Source organism: Moschus berezovskii, chromosome 11 (assembly GCF_049115385.1).
Source record: "Moschus berezovskii isolate FMDL1 chromosome 11, NW_MosBer_1.0, whole genome shotgun sequence".
NCBI classification, from domain to species: Eukaryota; Metazoa; Chordata; class Mammalia; order Artiodactyla; family Moschidae; genus Moschus; species Moschus berezovskii.
Genome location: NC_142470.1, coordinates 8,029,496 through 8,054,570, shown reverse-complemented (window position 1 = coordinate 8,054,570; position 25,075 = coordinate 8,029,496). Strand labels below are relative to the sequence as shown.

Genomic DNA, 25,075 nt, shown 5'->3' with positions numbered 1-25,075 from the left:
GTGCGCCTGACTCAGCTGTGTCCCTGGCCAGGATCACACCTGTGGGGCCAGCTCAGGAGAGAGAATTTCTGGCTGGATGATTTGCGGCAGGGCTCCCTTTCCAAGCTGGTAAAAAGGGTACGGTATCACGGCGGCTGGGCAGGCCTTATCGCGATACCTTCCTTGACTGACAGCCACAAGCTGCACTCTGCTGACCATGACTCTCTGGATATCGTCCCTATACATTGTTGTTGTTCAGGCGCTCAGTCGTGTCTGACTGTTTGCAACCCCATGGACTGCAGCATGCCAGGCTTCCCTGTCCTTCACCATTTCCTGGAGCTTGCTCAAACTCATAATGATCAAGTCGGTGATACCATCCAACCATCTCGTCTTCTGTCTTCTCCTTGTCCTGCTTTCCATCTTTCCCAGCATCAGGGTCTTTCCCAGTGAGTCGGCTCTTCGCATCAGGTGGCCAAAGCATTGGAGTTTCGGCTTCGGCATCAGTCCTTCCAGTGAATATTCAAGGTTGATTTCCTTTAGGAGTGACTGGTTTGATCTCCTTGTTGTCCAAGGGACTCTCAAGTCTTCTCCAACACCACAGTTCGAAAGCATCAATTCTTTGGCGCTCAGCCTTCTTTATGGCCAACTCTCACATCCACACATGACTACTGCAAAAATTGTAGGCTCTGTACATTGGGGCCTTAGAAACGCGTCTCAGATTTCGGCCACGGGGAGGCGCCGGCCAGCTAGGGAAGAGTAGGGGTCCCAGCTGCCCTGCCCTCGTGCCAGGTCGCTCGCCCGAGGTGAAAGCCGAGCCTCCACCGCCTAAGTTTCTCCTGGGGGTCGCCCTGGATGGTCCAACTTGGCCGCCAGGAGAGGGGCGGGCGTGGGGAAACCGGCCAAAGTGGGCGGAGCTCGACTGTGACGCAGGGTGTGGGCGGGGCTCTGTGGGGCGGAGCCTTGCGGTCGGCCGGGGGCGGGGTTCTGGAGGCAGGGCACAGTGGAGGCGGAGCTCCAGCCTCCGGGCTCCGCCTTGGGGGCGGGTCCCGGCCGCCCCGGCGCGTTCCGCCGCGGCGTTCCACCCTTCCGGCTCGGAGTTCCATTCACCGCCTCCGCCTTCCGCCCCGCTCCGGCTGTCGGCGAGACTGTCGCCGCGTTCCATCGTCGCGCGGCCGTTGCGGCGCCCGAGCCCGCAATGTCGGGCCCCAACGGGGACCTGGGCACGCCGGTGGAGGCGGGCGCGGAAGGCGAGGAAGACGGCTTCGGGGAAGCAGGTGACTCGGGATGGGGTAGGGGGAGCTGCTGAAGTGACGTTTGCTTTCTCGGGGGTGTCCTCCTGGGAGGGGGAATCGCGGCCGGGAAGAAACTGCAGAGCCCTCCCATCCCCCGCCCCCGGGAGGGTCCGGAGCTGCAGGCGCTTTCCTGAAATTCGGGGCGAGCACCTGCGAGCTGGCCCCTGGAAACTGCAGCCCTGGAGAACTGTGGTCAGCCGAGCCTGTTTTACAGATGAGGACACTGAGGCCGCTTCAGGGATCGCTCGCTTTTGGAGGGGGGTGGTGGATTAGGACCTGCTTCAGCCACCTCTTTCAGCCGCTGTGGAGATGGGGACTCCTAAGGGGGCGGGGCTGGGCGTGGACCCTCCTGGGTTAGCACGAGAGGCTCTCTGGGTGGGCGTGCCGCCCTGCTGAGTCAGCATCCCCAGCCACCTTTGCTGGCAGTGGTCTGGAGCCCTGGCGAATGTGACTTGCTTACCCAGCATCCTGTTGCCTGCACAGCACTGCGTGGGGGAAGGGGTGGGGGTGGAGGTAGGAGGCTGGGTAAGGAGAGAGAACCATCAGCTCCCTTCTCACCTTCTGGAGACTCAGTTTCCCCATCTGTAAAATAATAATGGTTTAGTGTCCCCCCACATTGAGATGTATCAGGATTAAATGAGAAAACGAATGATTAGTAGGCTCCAAGCATGCAAGTGTTCTGTAAATAGTTAGTCCCTTTAGTGTAATAAAGATTAGTGTATTAACTTAGAGGTCAGCACTTAGTAAATGCAGGGTAAGTGTAGACTCTGTTTTTGGCTTTGTTTTGGGTAACAGCTTTATTGAGCGATAATTCACACACTATACAATTAACTCATTTAAATTGTACAATTCAATGGGTTTTAGTATATTCAGAGTTGTGCACCCATCCATCGAGACCACAATAGTTTTAGAACACTTCCTCACTCAAGATCTACATTTTTAATGTAGAGGTAGAGTGAATGGGGTAAGTGGTGGGCTGCCCAGTTCCCCCTGGCCACTGCTCATGCGGAGCAGCCAGGTGAGGGGCTGGGAGCTGTGATGGGGGCATCCGGAAGGACCTCCCAGGAGTCACGTTGAGTGGAAGTTGGCAGATTGACAGGACTTATTCCCTTTTCACTTTCATGCACTGAAGAAGGAAATGGCGACCCACTCCAGTGTTCTTGCCTGGAGAATCCCAGGGACGGGGGAGCCTGGTGGGCTGCCGTCTATAGAGTCGCACAGAGTCGGACACGACTGAAGCGACTTAGCAGCAGCAGCAGCAGCAGGACATGGAGGAGGAGGGTGTCCTCAACGGAAGACAAAGACTTGGAACTGAGAGGTGCCCTTGACACTTGCCTCAAAGCCCAGCCCCAGAAGTGGAGACACCCGCCTCCCCAGCCTCCTTCCCACTTGAGTCTCTTAACCAGAATATGAAATGTTGCTAATAGTGACCATCTACTAATTGCTTGCTGTGGCTAGACCCTGAGTTCTTGATATATGTATTTGACGTCTCACAATAACCCACTTTGTCCCCTTTTCCCCAGAAAAGTGCAGTAACTTGCTGGGATGGAGCGGAACTGGGACTGAAACCCAACTGCCCCTGCTCCCCTAGCACTACCAACCAGCTGCAGGACCCTAGGCAGGTCTCTTCCTTCTTGGACCTCAGTTTCCCCATTTGTACCACAAGGGAGTTGAACTCTAAGATCCAACAGAGGGTTTCCAGGACTCTGTCCTCTGTGAGTTAGGACAACTCTGAGCAAAGGGTACCCTTCCCCTAGAAGACAGACACTTTTGAACCCTTATCCCAGACACTCTTTTCTGATGCTGGACATTCCCACACACCGCCAGCCACTTCCCCTTTGTCCCAAGCTGGCAGCTGAGTGTATCTGAGTCATGGGCCGGCTCAGAACTGGGTCCCGCAGTGGGCGCAGGCCCAGACCTTGGCTCCTAAGAGACACTGTGTTGCTGAGAGAGGCAGGTCAGAAGTGTCAGTGGAGGAGAGAGTGATGGTTTCTGATGGAGACCAGGGAAGGCTTCTTGGAAGAAGAGGCACTTGGAGCTGGTCCTTGAATGGCATTCAGGGTGGCAGGGTCAGTTGAGAAAAGGCAGAAGACTGGAAAGTCAGGCTCCATTCATTCAACAAATGCTCACTGTGTGACAGTGAGGGCACTGGGGCAACAGCAGTGCACACAAGACCCCTCTCACAGAGCACTCACTACAGTCTGGTGGGAGAGACAGACCGGCACACAATCACAGCAGTCGAGCTGGAGGTCGACTGGAGGCCATGGAGCTGTGAGAGCATGGGGGTCAGAATAGAGGCCTGACCCAGGCTGGGGCGACATTCCCGCTGACACCTGAAGGATGGGTGGGGCTCCTCCAGGAGAAGAGGAGGGAAGGAAGACAGAGGACAGCACACTCCAGGCAGAGGCCACAGCAGGTTCAAGGGGCCTGAGGTGGGCAAAGGCAGGTGAGAGAGAAAGGAGAAGGCAGGGGAGGTGGGGTGAGAGAAGGGAGCAGGGCCTGGGAGTCTGCCAGGAGCCTTATTCTGAGGGCAGGGGAGCCAGGCAGGGCTAGAGAGTAGGGTCTGCCTGGGGACAGAGGCCTGGATTGCCCAACTCAGGTGCATGGGCTCTGGCCTCTAGGCAGTTGATGCAGGAAGTAGAGAGACTCGGCACCTGGCAGGACTTCCCAGGCTGGACACTGTCTGCCTGACCTCCCTATGACCACCCTAACCCTAGAAAAAGATGGCACACTATTTCTCTAATGCCTTTCTTCTTTCAACCTACACCCATTTTCCAGATGGTGACAGTGAGAATCAAGAAGTAGGGACTTGCCGGAAGCCCTTTTAGAGAAAGGCTGGCACACGGTGGTAGAGGGGAGGTGCCTGTGAGCCCTGAGGAGATATGGGACCTTGACTGTCCTTCCCCCTCCTTCCAGAATACGCTGCCATCAACTCCATGTTGGACCAGATCAACTCCTGTCTGGACCACCTGGAGGAGAAGAATGACCACCTCCATGCCCGCCTCCAGGAACTGCTTGAATCCAACCGGCAGACGCGCCTTGAGTTCCAGCAGCAGCTTGGGGAGACCCCCACTGATGCCAGCCCCTAGGCTCTGGGAGCCCCCAGCCAGGCCCCAACCCTGCCTTGCTGGGCCAGGCTCTGGCCTGAACACTCACCACCTGGCTTAGATACCTTCTCAAGGGCTGGCCGACAGATCTCCTGGGGGTTCTGCCTGCCTAGGCCACCTTTCTGGTACTTCCCTTGGTGGGCCTAGGCCAGCCCCCACCTCCCAGCATCCCCTCCTGGAGCCAGGTGTGGGCCAGTGGCTCACCCACCATGCCTGCCTGCCCAACTCCTGGACGCTCCCCACTCTGCCCAGGCCTTGAGTGTCCACATTAAACGGGTCTCCAGCACCACTGCGCCTCCTCTCTCTTCTGTATCCCGGGATGAGGACCCCAGTGGCCGCCAGAGGTGAACAGGGCAGTGGAGGCATTGATCACATGGGGCTGGGGTTCTTGGCCTTCTTGTATTTCTGGGTACAGAGGTGCAGGTGAGGTGAGGGCTTCCTCCCCACTGGATATGCTCCTGGCCAGAGGCTGCTCCCCCAGGCCAGCTGAGACAGCATCGGCCATGCTGTGTGACCCTGGGTGATGTGCTCAGCTTCCCTGGGCTCTAGGGCCTGTCACCAAGACAACCAACACCACGACATGCTGTTCAGCCTTGGGTTCTGCCCTCTGGCTCTTGATCCTCAGTCTCCCCATCTGGTCAGTCACAGGGCTGGTCTGGTTGTCTGTCTCTAAGGGTCCTTCCAGATGGGGAAGTAGAACTAAAGAGCTTGCTCAGCCAGGGCTCCACTCACTCATGACTCATCATAAGGTCTCCTGACAAGAAGGGTGGGACCTCCGCTAATGAACATGAACTTGGAGCCAGAGGGCCTGAGCAGTGAGGACCCCCTACTCCCGCAGCAACTTTGGTTAAGGTCCAGCTGGAGAGAGGCCAGGATGGGGGCCCAAAGCTCAGGCTTGGGGTCAAATCCTGGCCTGTCACCAGATGTATGACCTTCTGCAGGCACTGGACCTTGCTAGGCCTCAGTTTCTTCATCTGTAAATTGGGTATAACAAGACTTCCCTCCTGGGGACACTGTGACGATTAAATGAGATCTTACTTGAAGGTAGTACTTTCCAAGCTTGGGTACATGCTTAACAGGGAAACTGAGGCTCAGGCGGTGAAACACCTCATAACCCGAGTCCCTGGTGAGGGACCCTGTCTTCAGCTTTCCGGTTGTGCCTCCCACAGAGGCTGGGCGCCAGCTGAGAGCCAGCTGGGCCCCCCTTCCTCTCTCCATGCAGACAGAAGTGCTGGTGGAGATTATACAGGCCAAACTACCTTCCTTTATTGGACTTTCAGTAAAAATACCAACTATATCAAAGTCTCCACATAGACTCCTAAAAAGCATAGCCGATTGGGACTGAGATGGGGCGGGCATGGGGTGCTTCCTCCGTCAGGTTCTGAGGCGTCTGGAGCGCCGGGGCAGTGGGGGCTGAGGGGGTGTGGGCGTCAACTTGCTGGGGGTTTTGGCTGTGTCCTGGGTGCTGGGCTGGCTGGGTGCACGGCCGCCAGAGGTGAACAGAGCGGTCAGGGCATTCCGGGCGTTGATGGCACACCGGCGGCTCACGGGCCTGGTGGTGGGGCTGGGTTTCTTGACCTTCTTGTATTTCTGGACACAGAGAGTGCAGGTGAGGTCCAGGCTTCCTCCCCACCAGTATGCTCCTGGCCACAGGCTGCTTCCCTGGCCCCGCTGAGACAGTGTTGGACATACTGTGTGACCCTGTGTGATGTGCTCAGCCTCTCTGGGCCGGACCTCTAATGCTAATCCTCCGGTCCTCAGCACCACCCGCTCCAAAACAACTGCAAAAAGACCTTGGCCCCAACCTGGTTCAGATTCCCTTTGTGGATAGAGCTTCTCAGGGGCTGTGCCCAGGGGCTGAGGCCAAGCATAGGAGGGAGGTGGCCACCGGCTGTTCCCATCAGGTCGGATGGAGTCTGACCCCCCGGGGCAGGGCGGAGCAGGGTGGGAGGCCAGACTCACCTGCAGGTTCTCAAAGTGGGCCAAGGACTTGCAGTGGGAGAGCTGCGCCCCCGAGTTGCTATGGTAGAACTTGTGGCAGATGCGGCAGACATAGCCCATCACGGGTACCAGGAAGTCCACCCCTAAAGGACAGCAGGGTCTAAGCGCTCACATCCCCATGCCAGCCCGGTGCCTGCCCCCCCACCTAGGGGCCTATCCTCCCCTAATACCCTCCAGGTGTGGAAAGAGACCAGGACGAGGGGACAGGCTGCCTGGCCAGGGTGCTGTGACTGGGACCCAAGGGTCGCCGCTCCTGCAGGTGGGGTCAGGGCTGGGGTCTTACCGTATGCGGTGTTGGGGCTGTAGGTCCCCGAGCCTTTCCACTCCTCTATGGATATGTCTCTGGATCTCATCTGGAAACACACCAGTGTGGGCCCCGGTTGGTTCTGGCTTCCCTTAGTCTCCTCCTAAACACAGGCGGGGCCTGGAACCCACCCATGCTCTTCAATGCCAGCCCCTTGATGGCCAGGATGAGGATGTGGGTGGCATCCTCTATGCTTTTGCCCATGCTGGTCCTGTCCCCCAGAGTGCCCTTCCCAATCTATACTTTCCAGGTGCAGCTCAATCCGCCCCCTCCTCTGGGAAGCCCTCCTGTTCCCACAGTGGCCATAATCCATGCCCAACACATCACACGTGGCATTTCACTGACTCCTCCCTCGTAACAACTTTCTATGTTTCACCCATTTCACAAATGAGGAAACTAAGGCCCAGGCTCATTAACTCGCTTGCCCAGGGTCACCCAGCTGGTTGATGGAGGAGTAGGGTAGTGAACCCTGGTGAACCCCAAGCCCTGTTTAGCCTTTACCATGAGCCCCGCCAGCTCCCAGAGGCTGCAGAGACCACAGTCTTGGGGCCGGGGGCGGGGGAGGTTTCAAGTGATCACCTGCTCAACATGAGCCCCTTCCAAACAAGGTCATGCCTAGCAGCGCCCTCCACCATTTACCAGGCAAACAAATGCGGCCTCTAGAAATGATGACCACCCCCAAGGCTGTGGCCCTTCCTTACAGTTTGAGTTGGGACTATTACTTCTAAGCAGAGAAAACAGAGGCTCAGAGAAACCAACGGGCTTGCCCAGGGTCATGCCACTACTGATTTCTGAGCAGCAAAGCTAGCATCACCCCCAATTTGTTTAGGGCTGGAGGCCACACATGCAAGCCTCCATCCACAGCCGCTCTGTGCATGCCCTCTTTGACTGCCCCCTCAGTGCCCTGGACTGTGAGTGGCAAGCTCTATGAGGACGGGGCCAGGCCTTGGTACCCGCTATTCCTGGTGTCCAGGACCAGGGCCTGGCCCACAACAGGTGCTCCGGGAGCACCTGTTAAACTGAAAAGCTCCTCCAGCTCCTCACTCGGGAGGCAGCAGAGCTGATGTGTCCTAAGCACAGGCTGTGGAGTCTCGCTTTCTCACATTCAGATGGGTGAGACTCTGCCAGGAAAGTGCCTGGTGACATGCCCAGCATACAGTAAGTGCTCAACAAATGTTGACTGCGGGAGTTCCCTGGTCCCCTAGTGGTTGGAATTCCAGGCATTCACTGACATGGCTCAGGTTCAATCCCTAGTCAGGGAACTGAGATCCCACAAGCCATGTGGCATGGAAAAAAAAAAAAAATGTTGAGAGCTTCCTAGTGGCTCCGTGATAAAGAATCTGCCTGCCAATGCAGGAGACAAGGGTTTGATCCCCGGTCCAGGAAGATCCCACGTGCTGAGGAACCACTAAGCCCGTGTGCCACAACTACTGAAGCCCTGGTGCTCTGCAACAAGAGAAGCCACTGCAATGAGATGCCCGTGCGCCCAACTAGAGAGTAGACCCCGCTCGCCACAACTAGAGAAAGCCCATGCGGCAATGCAGACCCACAACAGGCAAAAATAAATAAACAAAATTATTTATAAAATTGGGAAATCTGGCAAGCTTTCTCTGTAAAGAACTTGAGAATAAGTACTTAAAAAAAAAAGTTGACTGCTCTCGCCACCGTCATCACCTTTCACCGACTTCCCCGTATGGACCACGTAGCTCCCCTCTCCATGTCTCTGCAATGCTATTCTCTTGGCCTAGGATGCCCTCCTCTTCCGCAACACAGGAAAAATTTCAGGTAGGCTTTCAAGACCTTGCGTATTTCATCTGCCGCCCTACCGTCGTCGTGATGAATATCTACACATTGTCATATTGAAGGCAGTTCCTAATACTACTAGATTGTGGCATGTCTTTGTGCTTGCAAATGCCAGCACAGTGTCTCCTGGCCCCTGGGAGGTGGGGGGAGGTCTCTCCTGGTCCAGGAGTCCAGGCTCCAGCCTCCTTTCCACGCCCCCTCTCCCCAAGCACCTGCTTGCAGAATTCCTCCTCAACCTCGATCTCTTCTTCCTCCTCCTCATCCTCCTCCTCTTCTTCATCGCCCTCAAAGCAGCCCACAGCGTCCACCGTGATGAAGTGGTCCTCGTCTTGGCCGGCTATATCCTTCTCCAGAGTCTTCAGCTTTCCGGGGTGGGTAAGGGCTCAGGTTAGCTCTGGGCAGCCACAGTGCGACACCCCAACCACCTCACACCCCAGAGAGCTCCAGTCCCTCCGGGCTTAATATGAATTTGGACTGGAAGACACCTCAACTTGCTGTGTGGCCTTGCCCAAGGCTCTGTACCGCTCTGGGCCCCTGTCCTCTGAGGGAGCTGGGGTTACCTCCTTGGCTTTGTCCTTATGGCCCTGGGACTTCACGTGCTCCACAAACTTGCGGGGGGTCTTGAAGTAGCGGTTGCAAATGGTGCAGAAAGGTCGCAGGGATTGTTTGGCGAGCTGAGGAATGGAAGGTAGGCCCAGTGGGCCGTGGGGGCGGGCAGCATCCCCAAGTGCAGCTGGGCAGGGCCCAGCGAGATGCCACCTCCCACCTGCAGGCCTCAGGTGTGCCCCCTCCAGTCTCAGGGTTAGGGTTAGAGTTAGGCCACTCTGCAATCAGCTGACTGTGCTCCACAGAACACAGGCAAACACAAGATGGGATGGCGGAAAACAGACAGGACACTCAGAAGACACAGACGGCAGGCACCAGAGGACCCCACGAGCCCCGAGGCTGAATGCAGGGTGAGATGGTGCCTCGCCCACACTGGACAGATGGAGAAACCGAAGCCCAGAGAGGAAACGTGACTGACTCATCACGAGCTACAGCCATGCAGGGACAAAGACTGACGTTTACTTTCCGCTTCCAACCTGGGCTCCCGCCTCCCCAGCCCTGGGCTTGGAGACCACACGTGGGGCACCTTTGCAGCCAGCGATGGGGGGGCCCTGGTACCTTGTGGTCCTGCGTCCTGCGGTGCTGGATCAGGTCCCCCATGTAGTGGAGCTGGCAGGTGTTGCACCAGCGCCGGGGTGGAGGCACTCTGGTGACAATCAAAACAAGTACAGTGTGACACCGCATTCTTGTTGGAAAGAGAGCTGCTCTTCCGGATGCTCCACAAATGGAATGCAAGTCCAACAGAATTGTTTTTTTTTTTTTGGAAACTTAACAAATGGATTCTAAGGTTCATCTAGAAGAATGCTTAAGAATAAGAGAGAAAACTTGAGGGGAGGGATGGGATTTAGAAGCACTGGGGACACCAGGAGGCCACCAGGACAGGTAACAGAGCTGAAAATATCTGGCCTTGAGAACTCCTCTTTATCCTTCAGTTTGGATGCCCTGTCTTCCCAGAGCTGTCTGAGCCCTTCCCCAATTCCAAGACCTATCTCCATGCTCGGTAAGCCAGGCCCCGCTCTGGGACCCCCAAAGTGCCACTGCCATAGCACTGTCCACAATGGACTGGGAGGATCTGATTCCCTCTCTGCCCTCACTGGACTGTGAGCTCTGGGGGACCAGGACCTCACCGAAGCATCCCTGGGGTCTGGCAGGGGATCGGTACAGAGCTTCTGACTGTGAGGGAAGGACAGACAGACCAAAGGAAGGACTGCCGCATTCTGGGCTGGCCGAGTCAGGATCCAGCAGTGTCAGGACACAGTGTAGCGAATCTTCTCTACCTGAAGCTTGTTTACAGCTTGGGCTACAGCCCTGCATTCTGTCACAAGATCTATTTTTATACAATCAAACTCATTCTGCAAATGCAATTTTGGATCCTGTTTGGTCCTGACATTGCATCATGCATATGTTTCCACAGTGTCAGCAATTCCCTGCTGTTGTCCTATATATTATTAGTTCCTCCACCAAGTGGAAGAACTGATCTAAGTCCCTAGTTTGGGATATTTTAGATCATTTCCAAGTAAATTTTTTCACCACTGCATGAACTCTGCAAGGAACATCTCTGTGAGTCACCTTTCTCCTGGCTTTATGCTAATTTGGCCCAAGTGTAACTCCTAGGTCAGCAAGCCAGGGGAGGCTTAAGGGTGGAGAACATCCTACAAAGTCACAGGGAAGTTCCTCTTGAACTGAGAAGCAGCTAACAGAGACACAGCCTTTGGAGAGAGCTCCCCGTCACTCAGGGAATGCAAGTAGAGGCCACCCAAGGGCCCTTCCTGTCCCCTCACCCCACCCAGGGAGCTGCAAGCTGTGACTCTCTGTAAATCCTCATGGCGGAGTCCCTGGCCACTGACTCAGGACCTATCCCACCAGGGAAAGGATCTGATTTGGCCTCCACAGGACTTGTTTCTTATTTTTTTAAGACCTTTTTTTTTTTTTTTGGATGTGGATCATTTCTAAAGTCTTTGTTAAATTTGTTACAATACTTCTTCCGTTTTATGTTTTGGTTTTATGGCCACAAGGCACATGGGATCTTAGTTCCCCAACCAGGAATTGAACCCAAACCCTCTGCATTGGGAGGTGAAATCTTATCCATTGGACCACCAGGGAAGTCTGCTGTTCTGGTTTTAATTCTGAACTAGCTGTTAACATTATGAAATTGGGAGATTCACATACAAATAGGTTTCCAGATGCTTCTGAGAAACCAGGAAATCTGGAGCTGAGTGGCAGCTGTTTGGTGAGACAGAGCCCATGTCCCCTAGGGTGGACTGAACCAATGTCATCCTGTTTCTCTCGCCGCTGACGCCTCCCAGCTCCTGTAGGCCTCAGTGGTTGCCCACTGAGCATCCAAAGAGCCAGTCCCAGACTCTGGAGGGCTGACATTTCTAATGGAGCAAGCCCCCATGACTAAGAAAGGAGGAAACCCAGGTAAGTTCTAATTTCAGGCCATGAGATGAGCAGGTCCTGCCTGACCATCATGCCAGGGGAGTGGGGGGTCTGTGCCACAACCCAATTCCATCCCACATAGTGGGTCAAACTGTTCCTCCCTGGATGGAGCCTTAAGAGACTGTCTAGGGGCTTCCCTGCTGGCCCAGGGGTTAACAGGTTCAATCTCTGATCCAGGAACTAAGATCCCACATGCCATGGGGCAACCAAGCCCACGAGCCACAACTCCTGAAGCTGGCATGCTCTAGGGAATCTGTGTTCTGCAGTTTGAGAAGCTACCACAGTGAGAAGCCCATACTCCACAGCTGGAGAATAGCCCCACTTGCTGCAATTAGAGAAAGCCTGCACACAGCCACAAAGACCTAGCACAGCCAAAAATAAATAAATAAAATTTTCTTTAAAAACAGAGAGGCTGTCTAGTTCATGAGTTCCTGCCTTACACCCCTCGCCAGGCCATCTTACAGATAAGGAAAACTGAGGGCCAAGGCCGCACAGTTAGTGAAGAAGTATTTGGGAGAGCGCAATCTTAATCCCTTAAGACCTTGTGGATGGTAGATCAGGGGTCCCCTCAGCCTGGGCTGGCTTGTGAGACCACCTCCCCCATACCGTCCAGAGCCTCCGAGACCCCCCACTCACTCATCCTCTCTCTCCAGGACGTCCCGGGGCACAGGCAGCAGGGACAGAAGGTAGGCTTGGCTCATGTGCTGGATCTCGCCAAGCCGCTGCTGGTGCTGGGCTCCCGACATGTGCTCTTGGAACTCCTGCAGCAGGCGGGAGCGAGGAAGGGGCGTGAGGAGTGAGCCCCTGAACAATGGGGCTAGAGGAGGCCTCCAACCTGGGCTTCCTGGCCACCCCACTGCCACCAGGAGGACCTTTCTCTTACAACCTGGTATGGGCCAGAGAAGGATGGTAAACTGAGGCCCAGAGTGAGCACACACCAGCCAGAGCCTCTGTTCCCGCTGGAGACCATGAGCACCTCCGAGGTGAGGCTCAGTCTGATCAAATTCCAGGTCCCCATGGCTCCGCTCGGGCCAGGCACAGAGGGGCGGCGCTAACAATAGTGACAGCAATCATACCAGTGTGCTGCTGTTATTAAGGCTGTACTCTCTCTGGGCCAGACTGGGGACTCATGACTTCAATGTCAAGTTGCTGAATCCCCAGAACCCCTCTGGGAGGTAGTTTTTCTTTTTCTAGAGGTGGGTTCTAAATGTTTCTTCTGACACATGCAGAAACTGAGGCACCAATGCCTGAGTTTGGAAGGTGGAATTCACCTTCCAAAACCCACATAGCCAGTCAGGGCTGATTTGCACCAGGTCCACCCAACTCTGAAATCCTGCCCCCTTGGCTAGTCCAGAGATGTTTTGTGAGCAAAGGTACAGCTGCTGGAGGTGGGGCTTGGGGGCCCAAGTGGACACAGAGGCAGCCCTGGAAAAGGCAGGCTGGGTGTCACGTACAGACCCCAAACCCTCCACCCGCCCACGAGATCTCCCACCCACCCACCGGAGGGTACCTGCTGGCTACTGCAGCCGGCCTTGCAGATGTAGCAGAAGAACTGAAGGGCCTGCTTAGAGGGTGTGCTGGCCGCTGCAGGGGTGGCAGAGGTAGAGTCGCCGGCCCGGGGGCCGGGTGTGAGGGGTACGGTGCTAAAGGCCCGGCTGTCACTGCTCTGCAGGATGGTGACCTTCAGGGAGCCCCCAGCCCCCCACACCTGCACGGGGAGCATGAGCAGAGCTACCACCAGCTGGGCACTTATGGTGGGTCAGCCCTGTGCTAAACTTCTGGGAGCCCTCCTGACAGCCCAGTTTACAGGCGGGAAAACTGAGGCTCTGAGCCATTAGGTGATCACCCAGGCTCGCTCAGCCAGGCAGCACCGCAGTCAGTATTCAAAAACTCAAGTCCCCCTCAGTTCCCCCTGCCTCCTGTGACAGATAGAGAAACGAAGATGCAACGGGGCCTGGCCACAGTTAAACCATAAGGTTCCCCAGGTGGCGCTAGCAGTAAAGAACCCGCTTGCCAATGCAGGAGACATAAGAGATGCAGGTTCAGTCCCTGCGTCGAGAAGATCCCTGGAGGAGGGCATGGCTACCCACTCCAGCATTCTTGTCTGGGGAATCCTATGGACAGAGGAGCCTGGTGGGCTATGGTCCATAGGGTTGCAAAGAGTTGGACAGGACTGAAGCGACTTAGCACTCAGCACACAGAGTAGAGGGCAGGACTAGGCCCCAGGCCCTAGACGCAGGCTTCCACGCCACGCTCTCTCCGCTGGAGCATTGTAACCCATGTGGGGGCTTTGAGAGCTCTAGTTTTGGGGTGAGCAAGCTGGAAGGGACCCTTATTACCAAAAGTGCCTCCAGATTGTCAGAGCAAAGGCACGTAAAGGCCCACATGAGAGCTGATGAACACTGTCAAACCCAATCTGGTCTGCCCACAAGCCCAGGAGGAGGGCTGCCGTCACATTGCACAGGAGGGGAAACACGAGGGGGTCCCGGGCAGGGGGGTGTGGCTGGGACAGAAGGAGGCCCTCCCACCACTGGACGCACCGTGTGTCCTCATCAGCGTCTCTACCCACCCCCAGCATCTCTCTCGCTCTTTTTTCACATTCTGCCACATCCAGGCCGCCGGTCAACTCCTCCTGGCTCTCCTCCGTGCTGACCTGGGTGCCCACTGGCTCTGGCAGGGCCTCCTCTGGGCCTGAAACGACAGGTGTGCTCCACTTCCCACGGTCCATTTCCCACCTGGGCCCTGAGGGATGCAGGCCTGAGAGCCACCTTCTCCACCCACAGCCAGGACCTTGAAGCCTCCAGTGCACATGGACTGGAGCCCTGGATCCAGGCCCAACCCTCAGTCCCAGGCGGCACCCAGTCAGGGCTGGACAGTGCTGGGGGAGGAGGGGGTCCCATCACTGGGCCAGCTGGGAGCCACTGCTCACTTACCTGCTCTAGCTTCTACTGAGTCAGGCAATGTTTCCAGCACTGTGGAGCGAACCAGAAGTGGGGCTTTCTCTGACGCTGGCCCCGACGCCTGTGGCTGAGTCTGAGGCCGTCCCTGGGCCGGTTCCGGTAACTGAACCAGAGGTTGCTTGGGTGGCTGCTCCGGCGGCTGGAGCCTCGGCCGTGCTTCTGTCTGGACCTGTGGGTACGTCTGCGTCTCTGCCTGCTTCTGCAGCAGTGGCTGCACGTGCCTGGGGTGCTGTGGCTGCACCTGTCTCCGTGGCTCTGCCTCCTTCTGTGGCTGCCGCTGCACCTGCTGCGGTGCTAAGTGCTCTGGAGAAGTCTGCGTTTGTGCCTGCTTCTGCAGCTTTGGCTGCACCTGGGCATTTACGGGGAGCGTCTGTGGCTGGGTCTGTGGCTGCACCTGGGCTGTGATCTGCAGGACCCGGGGCTGAAATCGTGGCTGCACTTGGGCTTCCAGGGGCTCAGGCAGCAGCTCGGGTGTCTGTGTCTGCTTGGGTGCCATCATCCGGGTCTGCAGCTGGACCTCTGCCTGCAGCTGCCCTGAGGGCCCCTTCTCTGTGGGCTCCTCTGAGCTGGGAAGGGTCAGAAGATCACATTCCTGTCTGCCAACTGGCCCCAGGGGCTCCCAAGAAAGGCCCTGACCTGGCTCCAGTCCTGGCTCTACCATGTACAAGCTGGGATCTAGGCAAGCCCCTTTGGCTCTCCAGACCCCAGCTTCCTCTAAGCAAACTGACCACTTGCTCCCACCTCCCACAGCTTACTAGTATATATTCAAGGCCCTGGAAGCCTGCCTACCCTCTGGCCATGCTCTGAGGTTCCAGGTGCACATTTTCACCCCTCCACAATGGCCCCTCACCTCACTGTGGCCCAGTCACAGTGAAGAAGCCAGAGTCCATTTGGCCAAGGGCCTTCCCAGGTAAGACACAAAATTAGGTTTGACCTCCCAAGCCAGAAACCAAGGTCCTTGCCTTGTTCCCTTGAAGGCTCTCACCCCACCTACCCCTACCCTTTGCCTTTGCAGGAATGAGGGTATAGAACACCTGGTTACGAGGCAGGTTTTCAGCCTCAGTTACCTCTTTGACTTTTTAGCTGGCGGCTCAGAGGCTTCACAAGACTCAGGTTCAAGTGCTGGAGTGCGTTTCTCCTTAGTGATGTCGTCTGGGCACTGGGGAGGTTCTTGGTCTGGGATGGAGGGCAGGTGAGAGACTGCCATGCCAGGTGGAGCACGTATGAGCTCACAGTTCCGGGAGGTGGGGCCTGGGCTCGCAACTCCCCCCGCCCACCATGAGAGCCCTGCCTCCCAGATCTGCCTCCATAGCTGCCCCCCACACCCACCTCCCCCCAACCATGTCCCTCCGAAGGGCCAGCAACTTCCCTCTCTCCCTCACCTTCGGGTGTGTCTGTTCGGGGCTCTGCGGCTTCTTCAGACCCCTCTGGGGGGTCTGACTTGTCCTCCACAGGCATCGTCTGAGAAGAAGAATCCTACTTCCTTTCAGAAACCATTTCTGACATCTGCCACCCACCCCAGTAAATACCCCCTTGCCCAAGAGCGGCTCCAACATGTAGGCTCCAGGGGATAAAGGAGCCTGGCCCCAGAGCTGCCAAGGGAAGACCCTAAACACCCTGGAAATCACATCCGGGGGTTCCATCTAGCTGCCAGCCTGTTAAGTAAATGCAGGTTTGGGTGATGCAATACTTTCTCCAGGTCCATGATACTGCCCCCTGATTCCTTACCCTCTTCACGAAGCAGCCAGAGGGACCCTTCTCAAATGCAGACCTGATCATGTCTCTTGTCTCTTTCAGGCTGACCCTCCCATGACTTCCCGTAGTCCTGGACTATTCCTTCCTTACCCCTTCCCCTCCCCACACCCCTTACAATCTGGCCCCTACCTCAGGCCTGTCCCTCCAGCCTCAGCTCTCATGTTCCCTCTCCTCTCTGTGTCCACGCTGGCCTCTCTGGCTCCCCAAAGCCCTGGGTCTTCTCCCAGAGCCTAAAAGGCGCTTCTTGCAGGAAGCCCTCCTAACCCATAGTACAGGTTCCCCGGGGCCTTGGACTTCCTTTTTGCAGCATTTCCCACGGCCATCATTCATTGGCTGGAGAATTATGTATATTAAGGTCTCATCATTACTACCACCCTCCTCCCCAGCCCAGGATCTCCAGGAGAGCCGGGCCAGAGAAGAGCCTTCTCTGCCCGAGAGTCCTCTGCTGGGCCTTAACAGACATCTGCTAAGTGAACACAGTTCCAGATGGCTCCAGGGTACCCCAGGGAGCCCCAGGGGTCCACCTGCCACTTCCCTTCCTCCTACTAAGCCCAAGGAACCAGTGGTGAGTGGAAACATGCACCACATCAGGGCTCCACGCCCTTTGGAAACTACCCAGCTCTCACCCTGCATGACAGAGGCACTGGTCTGAGAGTCAGGAGGGCCGGACTCTAGGTCTGCCTGGATAGCTGTGCGGCCCAGGACCATCTCCACCCTCCTCTGTGAGCCTCAGTCTTCCCATATGTAAAACGGGGCAAGGAGGTAAACACTAGACAGGACCATGTTAGGACAGGCCCAACTGCAAGGTCAGAGGCTGTGACCCCTCTCTGGAGGGAAATGCCTCGCCTCTGGATGTGGGCGGCATAGAGCCAGAAAAGGTGGGTGCTGCCCCCTCTCCCACTTGGGGTGCTCTCAGGAGTGTGGTGTGTGTGAGGAGCTGTCTGGACATCTGGGGACAGGACAGACATAGGGAGCATGTTATCTCCTCTGAAAACCTCCCTGGTTCTTCCTGCTCAAGTCCGGGGGAGCTCACTACAGGCTCAGAAGCTTCAGCTGGCAGCAGGGAGCGTTTAGGCGTTTATAACACTGTTTTACCCCAATCACTCTTCTTTCCCTTCTATGCTTGGGGATTAATTCAGCATTACTGCTACTGTGTTGCTTTTTTTAAAAATTTCAGATAGTGATTGTTTCTTTTTTAAATAAATGTAACAGAAAAGCAGTCTTCACTTAAAGCTATACTACTGGACAGTAGCCAGTAGGTGCATGTGCCTGACTTTCCAGCACTGGAATTGTGGCAAGCTCAGTCGAGATATAAGCATGAAATATATATCAATTTTAAAGAATTAGTATTAAAAAAAAAAACCTCAAAAATATAAAATAACTTGTTCATTTTTTATATTGATTACATGTTGAAATGATCATTTTAAATGTATCAGGTTAAATACAATATGTGAGCAAAATTAATTTTGCCTCTTTCTTTTTGCTTTGTTACTGTGATTACCAGAAATTTTTTAATTAAATTTTTAAATTACATGTGTGGCTCACATTTAATTTCCACTGGGCAGTGCTGATTTAAAGAAAGCTGGTAAAATATACCTACAATGAATATAGTATTATATATCAATTACACCTCAGTCTTTTCAAAAAGAGAGAATTGTTAGCAAACAGTATTAGTAAAGAATAGAAATGGTAAATAAAAAGGGAATAAATAGTTTGAGTGGTGTTTGGATATAGCAAAAATCACTTTGGGATTCAGAAATATTTAAAGTTTTAGAAAAGGAAACTGAGGCACAGAGAGGGCTATGATCAGCCCCAAGGCCAGTGTGAACTGGTGGGCGTGCTGCTGGTGGGTCCCCAGATATGTCCTCTCCCATCCACACCTGCTCCGCACCCAGACACCACTCACCTTGCGATTGGGGGCCATAGAGGAGGAAGTCCGGGCCTGTTTCTGGGGGGTTCGCCCTGAAAGGTTGAGCTGGGAGGGGTTGATGGGCACCCCGACAGGAGGAGGGCCCAGCAGGGACTGCCGAGTGGCCTGAGGAAAGAATTGCTGGAGATTTGGGGTGGCCATCTGTGAAGATGTGAGGCTGGGGGGTGTCAGACTGGGGGTTGCCAGGTTGTAGCCACGGAGGTTACCTGTGGGTGAAAAGAGGGCAGAAGGAGGATTACAACTGTGGTTGAGAGGTAAAGGTTAGGGTCAGGGGTCAGTGCCCCCAAGCATCATGGGGGCATCACGGATAACTTCAAAGGGGACCCTTCCCACCCAAGGGCAGCCAGAGGGAAGAGATGAGAGCCGAAGGCCCAGTCCCACCGGAAGCACTGGTGGGAGGGGGCTTTCAGGCTGGTTTTTGCTCCAGCTTGTGAGGGAAGGGGCTCTTTTCCCTCTTCAAATGCCTCCCTAGTCAGTGGCTTGGGCACCCCCAGAAACTCTGCTCACCCTCAGGCATGCTTTAGGGTACACTTTCAGGTATATAAAAGATTCAGCACAGGACCCAAAGGGAGAACCAGCAAGATGACTGGTCTCTGGAATAACAAGGTAACTCTCCTGCCAACACCAGCTACCCATCATCAAGTCTCCTGGGGACCTCCCTGGAAGTCCAGGGGCTGAGACTCCATGTTCCCAATGCAGGGGGCCTGGGTACAATCCCTGGTCAGGGAACTATATCCCACAGGCCACAGCTAAGACCTGGTGCTGCCAAATACATAAATAAATATTTTTTTTAAAAGGAAATGGCTTTTGGTGACCGGGCACTTGCTAAAAGCAGCCTTAGTCACAGAACCCAGCCACCATCAGGGTAACTATTATTCTCTCTACTGATGAAGGCGTGGCTTATCCAGGGTCTCTGGGAGCGGCACTGCTGCCCACTCGCTGGCTCCCAGGTAGGATTCTGGGGGTCCTCCTGACCCCCCTCTCTTCACCCTCCCCCATGTGAGCCAACACCATTTCTCTTAACCCTGACTCTTACCCTTCTTCTCAGTCTAGCCTGACTCCCCTTCAGATCTCCGCTCCTATCACCCCTCTTCCTTCCAAAGCCACTTCATCCCACCCGTGAATTTCAGCCACAGTCTTTGTACTGTGATCCTTCTAAAAACCACATTTTGACTTTGCCCCTCTCCCTGCTGAACCCTTCCATAGCTTCCTGATGCTCAGGAAGGAAGCCCATTCCTCACTCTGCAAGGTCCAGCCCTGCCCCCGTCGACTCCCTCCCTTGCAGGTCTCTCTCACACACACACACCATACTCCAGCCACGTGCTCCCATGCGTGGGCCTGCCTCAAACAAGCCTGGGTCTGCCTGCCTCTGGGCCTTTGCACATGCTCTTCCTTCTGCTTGGAGTGTTCTGCCTCTGCATAACCAGTCATCCTTCATTCCTTCCTTTAGGTGATTCTCCTCTGAGAGGGCTTCTCGGACACCCTCTCACTCCCTAGAAACCCAGTTTCCCTGTTTCTAGGCCAGCTGCACAATTTCCTTGTCCGTTTCCCATTGTCCACCACTTAACCACCCTGGGAACGCCTTAAGGGCAGGCACTTCACCTGACTCACAGCACTGGGGAAGCATCTGATCCAACAAAGGAGACAGTTTAAATCCTTGCCCCAGTGCTGGGATGGGAAACACAGGGGTTACAGGCATGTATGGGTCAGATGTGCTGAGAGAAATTGTTCAAATGCAGGCTCTACAGTACAAGTTCTGTGACCCTGAGCAAATAAGTTTCCCTGTCTTAGCCTCAGTTCCCTCATCTGTAAAATGGGTATAGTAATAGTGCTTGACTCACAATGTTTTATGAGGATTCAGTGAAATATACAAGTGTGCCTGGTATTTACTAAGCAGTTTGTGAAAATTAACTTAAACACATATACACATATGTGCAGAGAGAACGCCAGCCAGCTCTTAAACAGTGAGTGAAAAGATGGCACACTCTAAAAGACGAATGGACAAAGGACATGGACAAGTCACAAAATGAATTCCAAACGTTCAGCAGACACATGTAAAATGTTCAATCACACTAAGAAATGTACACTGAAAGCACTCCAAGAAATGTAAACTAAAGCATTAGTGATGTAGCTTTTTTGCCAAGCAAATTAGATGTGTATATACACATATATTAGAAAAGAGTATAATACCCAGTGTCGCCGTGGGCATGGTGAGACCGGCACTGTCATACGTGGCTGGTGGCATTGCAAACTGGTCCAGTCCTTTGGGAAAGCAATTTGGCAATACTGATCAAGAACCATAAAACACCCATCCTCCCTGACCCAGTCATTCTATTTTTGGGAATTCATTCTAAGAAAATATTCTCAAACATGATATTCACCCCATTATTTAAAGCAGCAAAAAAGAGAAAGAAAAGAAAAAAAATAATAAAAGAAGTAGAAGGAAACAGCTGAGAAAGGTTAGGGTCATAAGGGCACACACCTCCAGAGGAATATTAAACAGCTGTTAAAAATAATCTTTATCGAGACTGTCAAATCATATGGTAAATGAACATGCCATTCTGCTCAGTGAAAAACAAACAAAATACAGCTTTCCATGTATATCAGTAATCACAGTCATATATAAATCCCCAAGTCTGTGCCTAGAAAAAAAAATGAGAGGAAATATACCAACACTTTAATGGGTGTTCTTTCTCTTTAGAAGTGAGTCTACATATGATTTGGATTTTCTTGTCCTCTTTTTAAAATATTTCTTTTGCTCTTCTTTGAAGAGTGTGACTTTTAAAATGAGAAAGAAAAGAGTGGAAAAAAATATGCAAACATTGTGGGTTCCCGTATGTTGTCTTATCTCTCTATCCATCCCTCTATAATTTATAAGCCGGCTCCCAGGATCATCCACACCCATGTGGCCACGGGAGGGCTGAAGAGTGACAACATCACATCTTCTGACCTGGCTGCATACCCTGCTGGGAGGCAGGATAGCCTGGTGTCTCAGAACAAAGTTCTGTAGTAAGACCTCTAAGCAACACCTGGGCCTCAGTTTCTTCATCTGTAAAATGAGGCCATGAGAGTGTCTCCCCTTAGGGTTGTCAGCAGAGTCAAGAAACTGGATCTGTAAGGGGCTCAGCACAGTGCTCAGCTCTGAAGGACCAGTCAGCATGTCACAGCTACCCTGTGGGAGGGGCTAGGTCTGAAGAAGAGCTGGCTCCATGTTTCTGGACCCTTGCCACCTCCCACAGTGGCTGAAGTATTGGGAGCAGTATCATGGAAAGAAAAGTTGAAAGACTGCTCTCCACGTGGAGAAACCCGCGTGAGGGCACAGGCTTAATGCAGAGGGCTAGAGACACCCTCTCAGAGATCCAGGGGTCAGGAGGCCCAGGCTGATGCTGTGTGACCCAGGGCGAATGACTTCCCTTCTCTGGACCTCAGTGTCCTCATCTGTCAAACAGGATGCAAAGGAGGGTGGTCAAAATAGATCTTTCCATCCATCATATCACCTAATCTCTCAATGTCAGCAAAATATGTGCTGAGTAGCGCCCACAGAGGTAGCATCCCGGCCAAGGGCACGCCTCTGTGATCAGACAGATCTGTATTCAGCGGAGCAACCTAGGGACTTCCACCTCCCAGAGCCTCAGTGTCCTCATCTGTAAACTGGGATATTGCCAGTAGCTCCCTCTCAGAGTTGCTGTGTGGCTTGGATGAGATTCAGTGCACCCTCAGCCATACCTTGTAACTGCTGCAGAAGCAAAGCTCTCTGCAGCACAGAGCCGTTGAGGAGGGAGGTGGGGCTGGTCCCCTGGAGAGTCAGGAGCTGCTGCTGTGGCTGCTGCTGGGGGAGGCCCCTGTGTGTTGAGAGCGGGGGTCAGAGGGTCATGGGGAGAGGCAGACCCTCCCTCTTCTCTGACGCCCCTCCCCTCCATTCTCTGCCCCTCTCTACTAGATGGTCCCCTTGTGGCCAGAGTCACCCAGCTCTCCAGTGGGGAGCTCACCTGCTGACGGTCATGGGCAGTGGGGCCTGCGGTGGGGACTGCTGAAGCAGCTGCTGGAGCTGCAGCAACTGCTGCTGTTGAAGCTGCTGCTGCTGGAGCTGCTGGAACTGCTGCTGCTGGTTGAACATGGTGGCTGCGAGAAGGGAGGGAGTCAGGTGGAATGGATCCCGGTCGCCGAGCCCCAGCCCGCGGCCCTCGCGCGCTACAGACTGAACTACACGGCTACCCTCCCGGTCAGGCCCAGAGCGCCCCACGCGTGCCGTCCCTTCAATACTCCCCCAATCCCACCAGCCGCAAGGTTTAACCACCCTCCCGCCAACTGCCTCCAAATCTTCCCAACAGTTCCTCCTCCAAAAGCGCAATCCCGCCCTCCGTCTCTCCACTCTCCGCTCTGGTCCCTCCAGCAGCGGCGCCTGACACCCACCACCGCACCCTTCGGCCTTTCTTTAGGCCAATCACGTGCCGAACAAGCCAAGCCCCGGGCCACTCACACCCCTCTACGCTCCCACCCCGTCCCGGGTGCGCGCTTTCTGTCAATAACATCGCCCCCACCCCCACCCCGCCGCCACCTTTGACGGTCTTCCCGGAACAAAGTAGGAGGAAGGCTTCCCTCCACTCTAACCCAACCGCACCCCCCACCCCATTCCACCTGCCTCTTCCTCCACGGACAGATCCAGCATCACATCCACCTGCCCACGAAGCCCGCGGTCTCCATCCGAGTGGCCCCTGGGTCCTCGGCCGTGCCCCCGAGCCGTGCCCGACCCGCGCACTTCGCCCCCGCCCCGGGAACCTCACCGCCACCTCCCCTCACCGGCTCCGCCGTCTCGGAGCCCTCACCGGCGGGGCGGGCCGGGCCGGGCCGGGCAGCTCCGGCTCGCGGCTCCGCGGGTCCCAGTGTCTCCCCGCGGCTCCGCCCCGGCCTATCCGCTCGGAGGGTCGGTCTGCGGGCCGGGCCCGGGCAGCGCCCCCTGGAGGACGGGAGGTCCAGGTCACGCTGCGGGGACGGCGGGGCGGGGTGGGGAGGGCGGGTGCGGGGAGACCGCTCACCCCGCAACGCGGCCGGCGGCGGGAGTGGTTCCCGGCTGCGAGCGGGCGCCGGGCGCCGAGCAGACCCTCCGCCCCGCATCCTCCGCATCAGGAAGGGACGGCTCTGAGCCCCAGGTCCGTCTGTCGCCCAGAAGGGGGTCTGTCGACTGGCGGGGACTTGGCGGGGGGCTTTGAGGAGGACCATCCCCAACCGACTTCTCCGAGGACCCCACTGTCCCGCGATCCCGGGGGCCCCGCGTGGGGCTGGGAGGGGGTGAGGAGCCGTCCGTGTACATTCGGGGACCGAGACCCAGCGAGGGGGCGCCCGGCACGAGAATTTGCCCTAGAAGAGGTGGTGGGGCCGGGAGGGGTGCGGGTGGGGGCTCGGTTTGAAAGTGTTGTTTGGTTTTTTTCTCGGGTTTGGCCGCGGAGCCGGGGAGGAGGGCAGAGTTCAAAGATTTAAAAAACGGCGCTCATCGTGCTGCTCCCAAGGACCCTTAATTTAGCCTCTGTCCGGTGTCCCGGTGCCTCGCTCCTCGGTCCCCACACTGGGTCACAGTGTGCGCTTACTCGGGAGCGACCCCTTTTCCCTTTTCCGTAACGCAAAGCCGACCACGGTGTAACAGCCCTGGGCGACCCGCTCGCTCTGTATCCGGCGCCGACTGTGTGCCGCGCGGCGCACGCGGTGGGGCAAGGGACTGCAGGCCCGAGGTCGGCCCAGCGGAGACCCGAGGGGCAGCCAGGCATCGCGATCACGTAGCCTGCGCTGCCTTAAAGCTAGGGACCCGCGCGACTACAGCGCCTGGGGCGGCAGTACAGGTGCCTAAACTCGGCCTGGATTTAGGCGCCAACGGGGCTGGACGTGGGTGGGACTGAAGGGGATGTCCCGCCTAAGGGCGGAAGGGCGGCCCCAGCGCTTCGGACTTTGAAGCAGAGGCTGGTTTTATACCTGAAGGGCAGGAAGCGACAGCGAAGTGTGTGACAGCATCACATCCGCCCAGATTCGGACACGGCTCGAGATCCCCCGGGCTTCCAACCAAGCAGATCTCGGCGCACGCCGGGATTGAATTGGGGCTCCTCTGCCTCCCGGCTACGCGACCCTGGCAGACGCGGGAGTCCTCTCGAAGCCTGTTTCTTCGTCTGTGAAATGAGTGCCCCCTCTCGGGGTGTGTGTGTGTCTGTATGATATTACATAATGTTTCGCACTGGCATCTCGCACAGGGAGAGCTTAGCAAATTGCCAAAATAAAAATATATATATGGTTCAGTTCAGTTGCTCAGTCCTGTCTGACTCTTTGCGACCCCATGGACTGCAGCATGGCCAGGCCTCCCTGTCCATCACCAACTCCCAGAGTTTACTCAGACTCATGTCCATCGAGTCGGTGATGCCATCCAACCATCTCATCCTGTGTCGTCCCCTTCTCCTGCTGCCTTCAATCTTTCCCAGCATCAGGGTCTTTTCAAATGAGTCAGTTCTTCGCATCAGGTGGCCAAAGGATTGGAGTTTCAGCTTCAGAATCAGTCCCTCCAATGAATATTCAGGACTGATTTCCTTTAGGATGGACTGGTTGGATCTCCTTGCTGTCCAACAGACTCTTAAGAGTCTTCTCCAACATCACAGTTCAAAAAAAAAAAAATATATATATATATATATACAAACCTGAAACTAATGCTCATGTTGGTGAAAATAGGGACACCAGCACTGGCTTCTTGTGTTGGTTCATCTTTCTGAAAAGTAATCTGCAAATTCTCTATCAAGACCCTTGAACGTGTTCTGCCCCTTGACCTGGTAACCCCGCGTGTAGGAATCTAGCCCAAGAAAATAATCAGAAACAAGTCTTTTTAAAAGCCAACAGGTGCACAGAAACATCTATAATAGTGGTCA

At 55.3% G+C, this 25,075-nt stretch overlaps 2 protein-coding genes across 11 annotated transcripts; one reads left to right on the top strand and one right to left on the bottom strand.

The window, feature by feature from the left end:
• Positions 1–1,051: 1,051 nt before the first annotated feature.
• On the top strand, positions 1,052–4,667 carry BBLN (bublin coiled coil protein). Its single transcript, XM_055399846.2, has 2 exons — positions 1,052–1,253; positions 4,188–4,667. The coding sequence occupies exons 1-2, from the start codon at positions 1,175–1,177 to the stop codon at positions 4,358–4,360; spliced, it is 252 nt and encodes an 83-aa protein (XP_055255821.1). The 5' UTR covers positions 1,052–1,174; the 3' UTR covers positions 4,361–4,667.
• Positions 4,668–5,619: 952 nt separating this feature from the next.
• Positions 5,620–24,274, bottom strand: CIZ1 (CDKN1A interacting zinc finger protein 1). Of its 10 annotated transcripts, none has more exons than XM_055399842.2 (17): positions 24,141–24,274; positions 22,166–22,298; positions 21,903–22,018; positions 20,367–20,438; positions 18,153–18,382; positions 15,874–15,967; positions 15,559–15,691; positions 14,465–15,057; positions 14,101–14,222; positions 13,042–13,239; positions 12,168–12,292; positions 9,651–9,738; positions 9,047–9,160; positions 8,699–8,848; positions 6,663–6,732; positions 6,341–6,462; positions 5,620–5,968 (listed from the first exon to the last, which is right to left on the bottom strand). In XM_055399842.2, the coding sequence occupies exons 2-17, from the start codon at positions 22,291–22,293 to the stop codon at positions 5,753–5,755; spliced, it is 2,571 nt and encodes an 856-aa protein (XP_055255817.2). In that variant the 5' UTR covers positions 22,294–22,298; positions 24,141–24,274; the 3' UTR covers positions 5,620–5,752. The 10 variants fall into 10 exon arrangements, with proteins under 10 accessions (XP_055255817.2, XP_055255816.2, XP_055255814.2 ...); XM_055399841.2 differs by lacking the exon at positions 24,141–24,274 and adding an exon at positions 23,003–23,121; XM_055399839.2 differs by lacking the exon at positions 24,141–24,274 and adding an exon at positions 22,977–23,111.
• Between the last annotated feature and the right edge of the window lie 801 nt (positions 24,275–25,075).

Bases quoted from the DNA above. Each gene is read 5' to 3' on its own strand.
- BBLN (XM_055399846.2), top strand. From the start codon at position 1,175: ATGTCGGGCCCCAACGGGGACCTGGGCACGCCGGTGGAGGCGGGCGCG. The intron at 1,254-4,187 runs GTGACTCGGGAT...CCCTCCTTCCAG, and splicing joins AGACGGCTTCGGGGAAGCAG to AATACGCTGCCATCAACTCC.
- CIZ1 (XM_055399836.2), bottom strand. From the start codon at position 22,845: ATGCTGGATCTGTCCGTGGAGGAAGAGGCAG. The intron at 9,739-12,167 runs GTGAGTGGGGGG...GATTGTCACCAG, and splicing joins GTCCTGGAGAGAGAGGATGA to AGTGCCTCCACCCCGGCGCT. The intron at 5,969-6,340 runs GTGAGTCTGGCC...CTCTGTGTCCAG, and splicing joins CCCACTTTGAGAACCTGCAG to AAATACAAGAAGGTCAAGAA.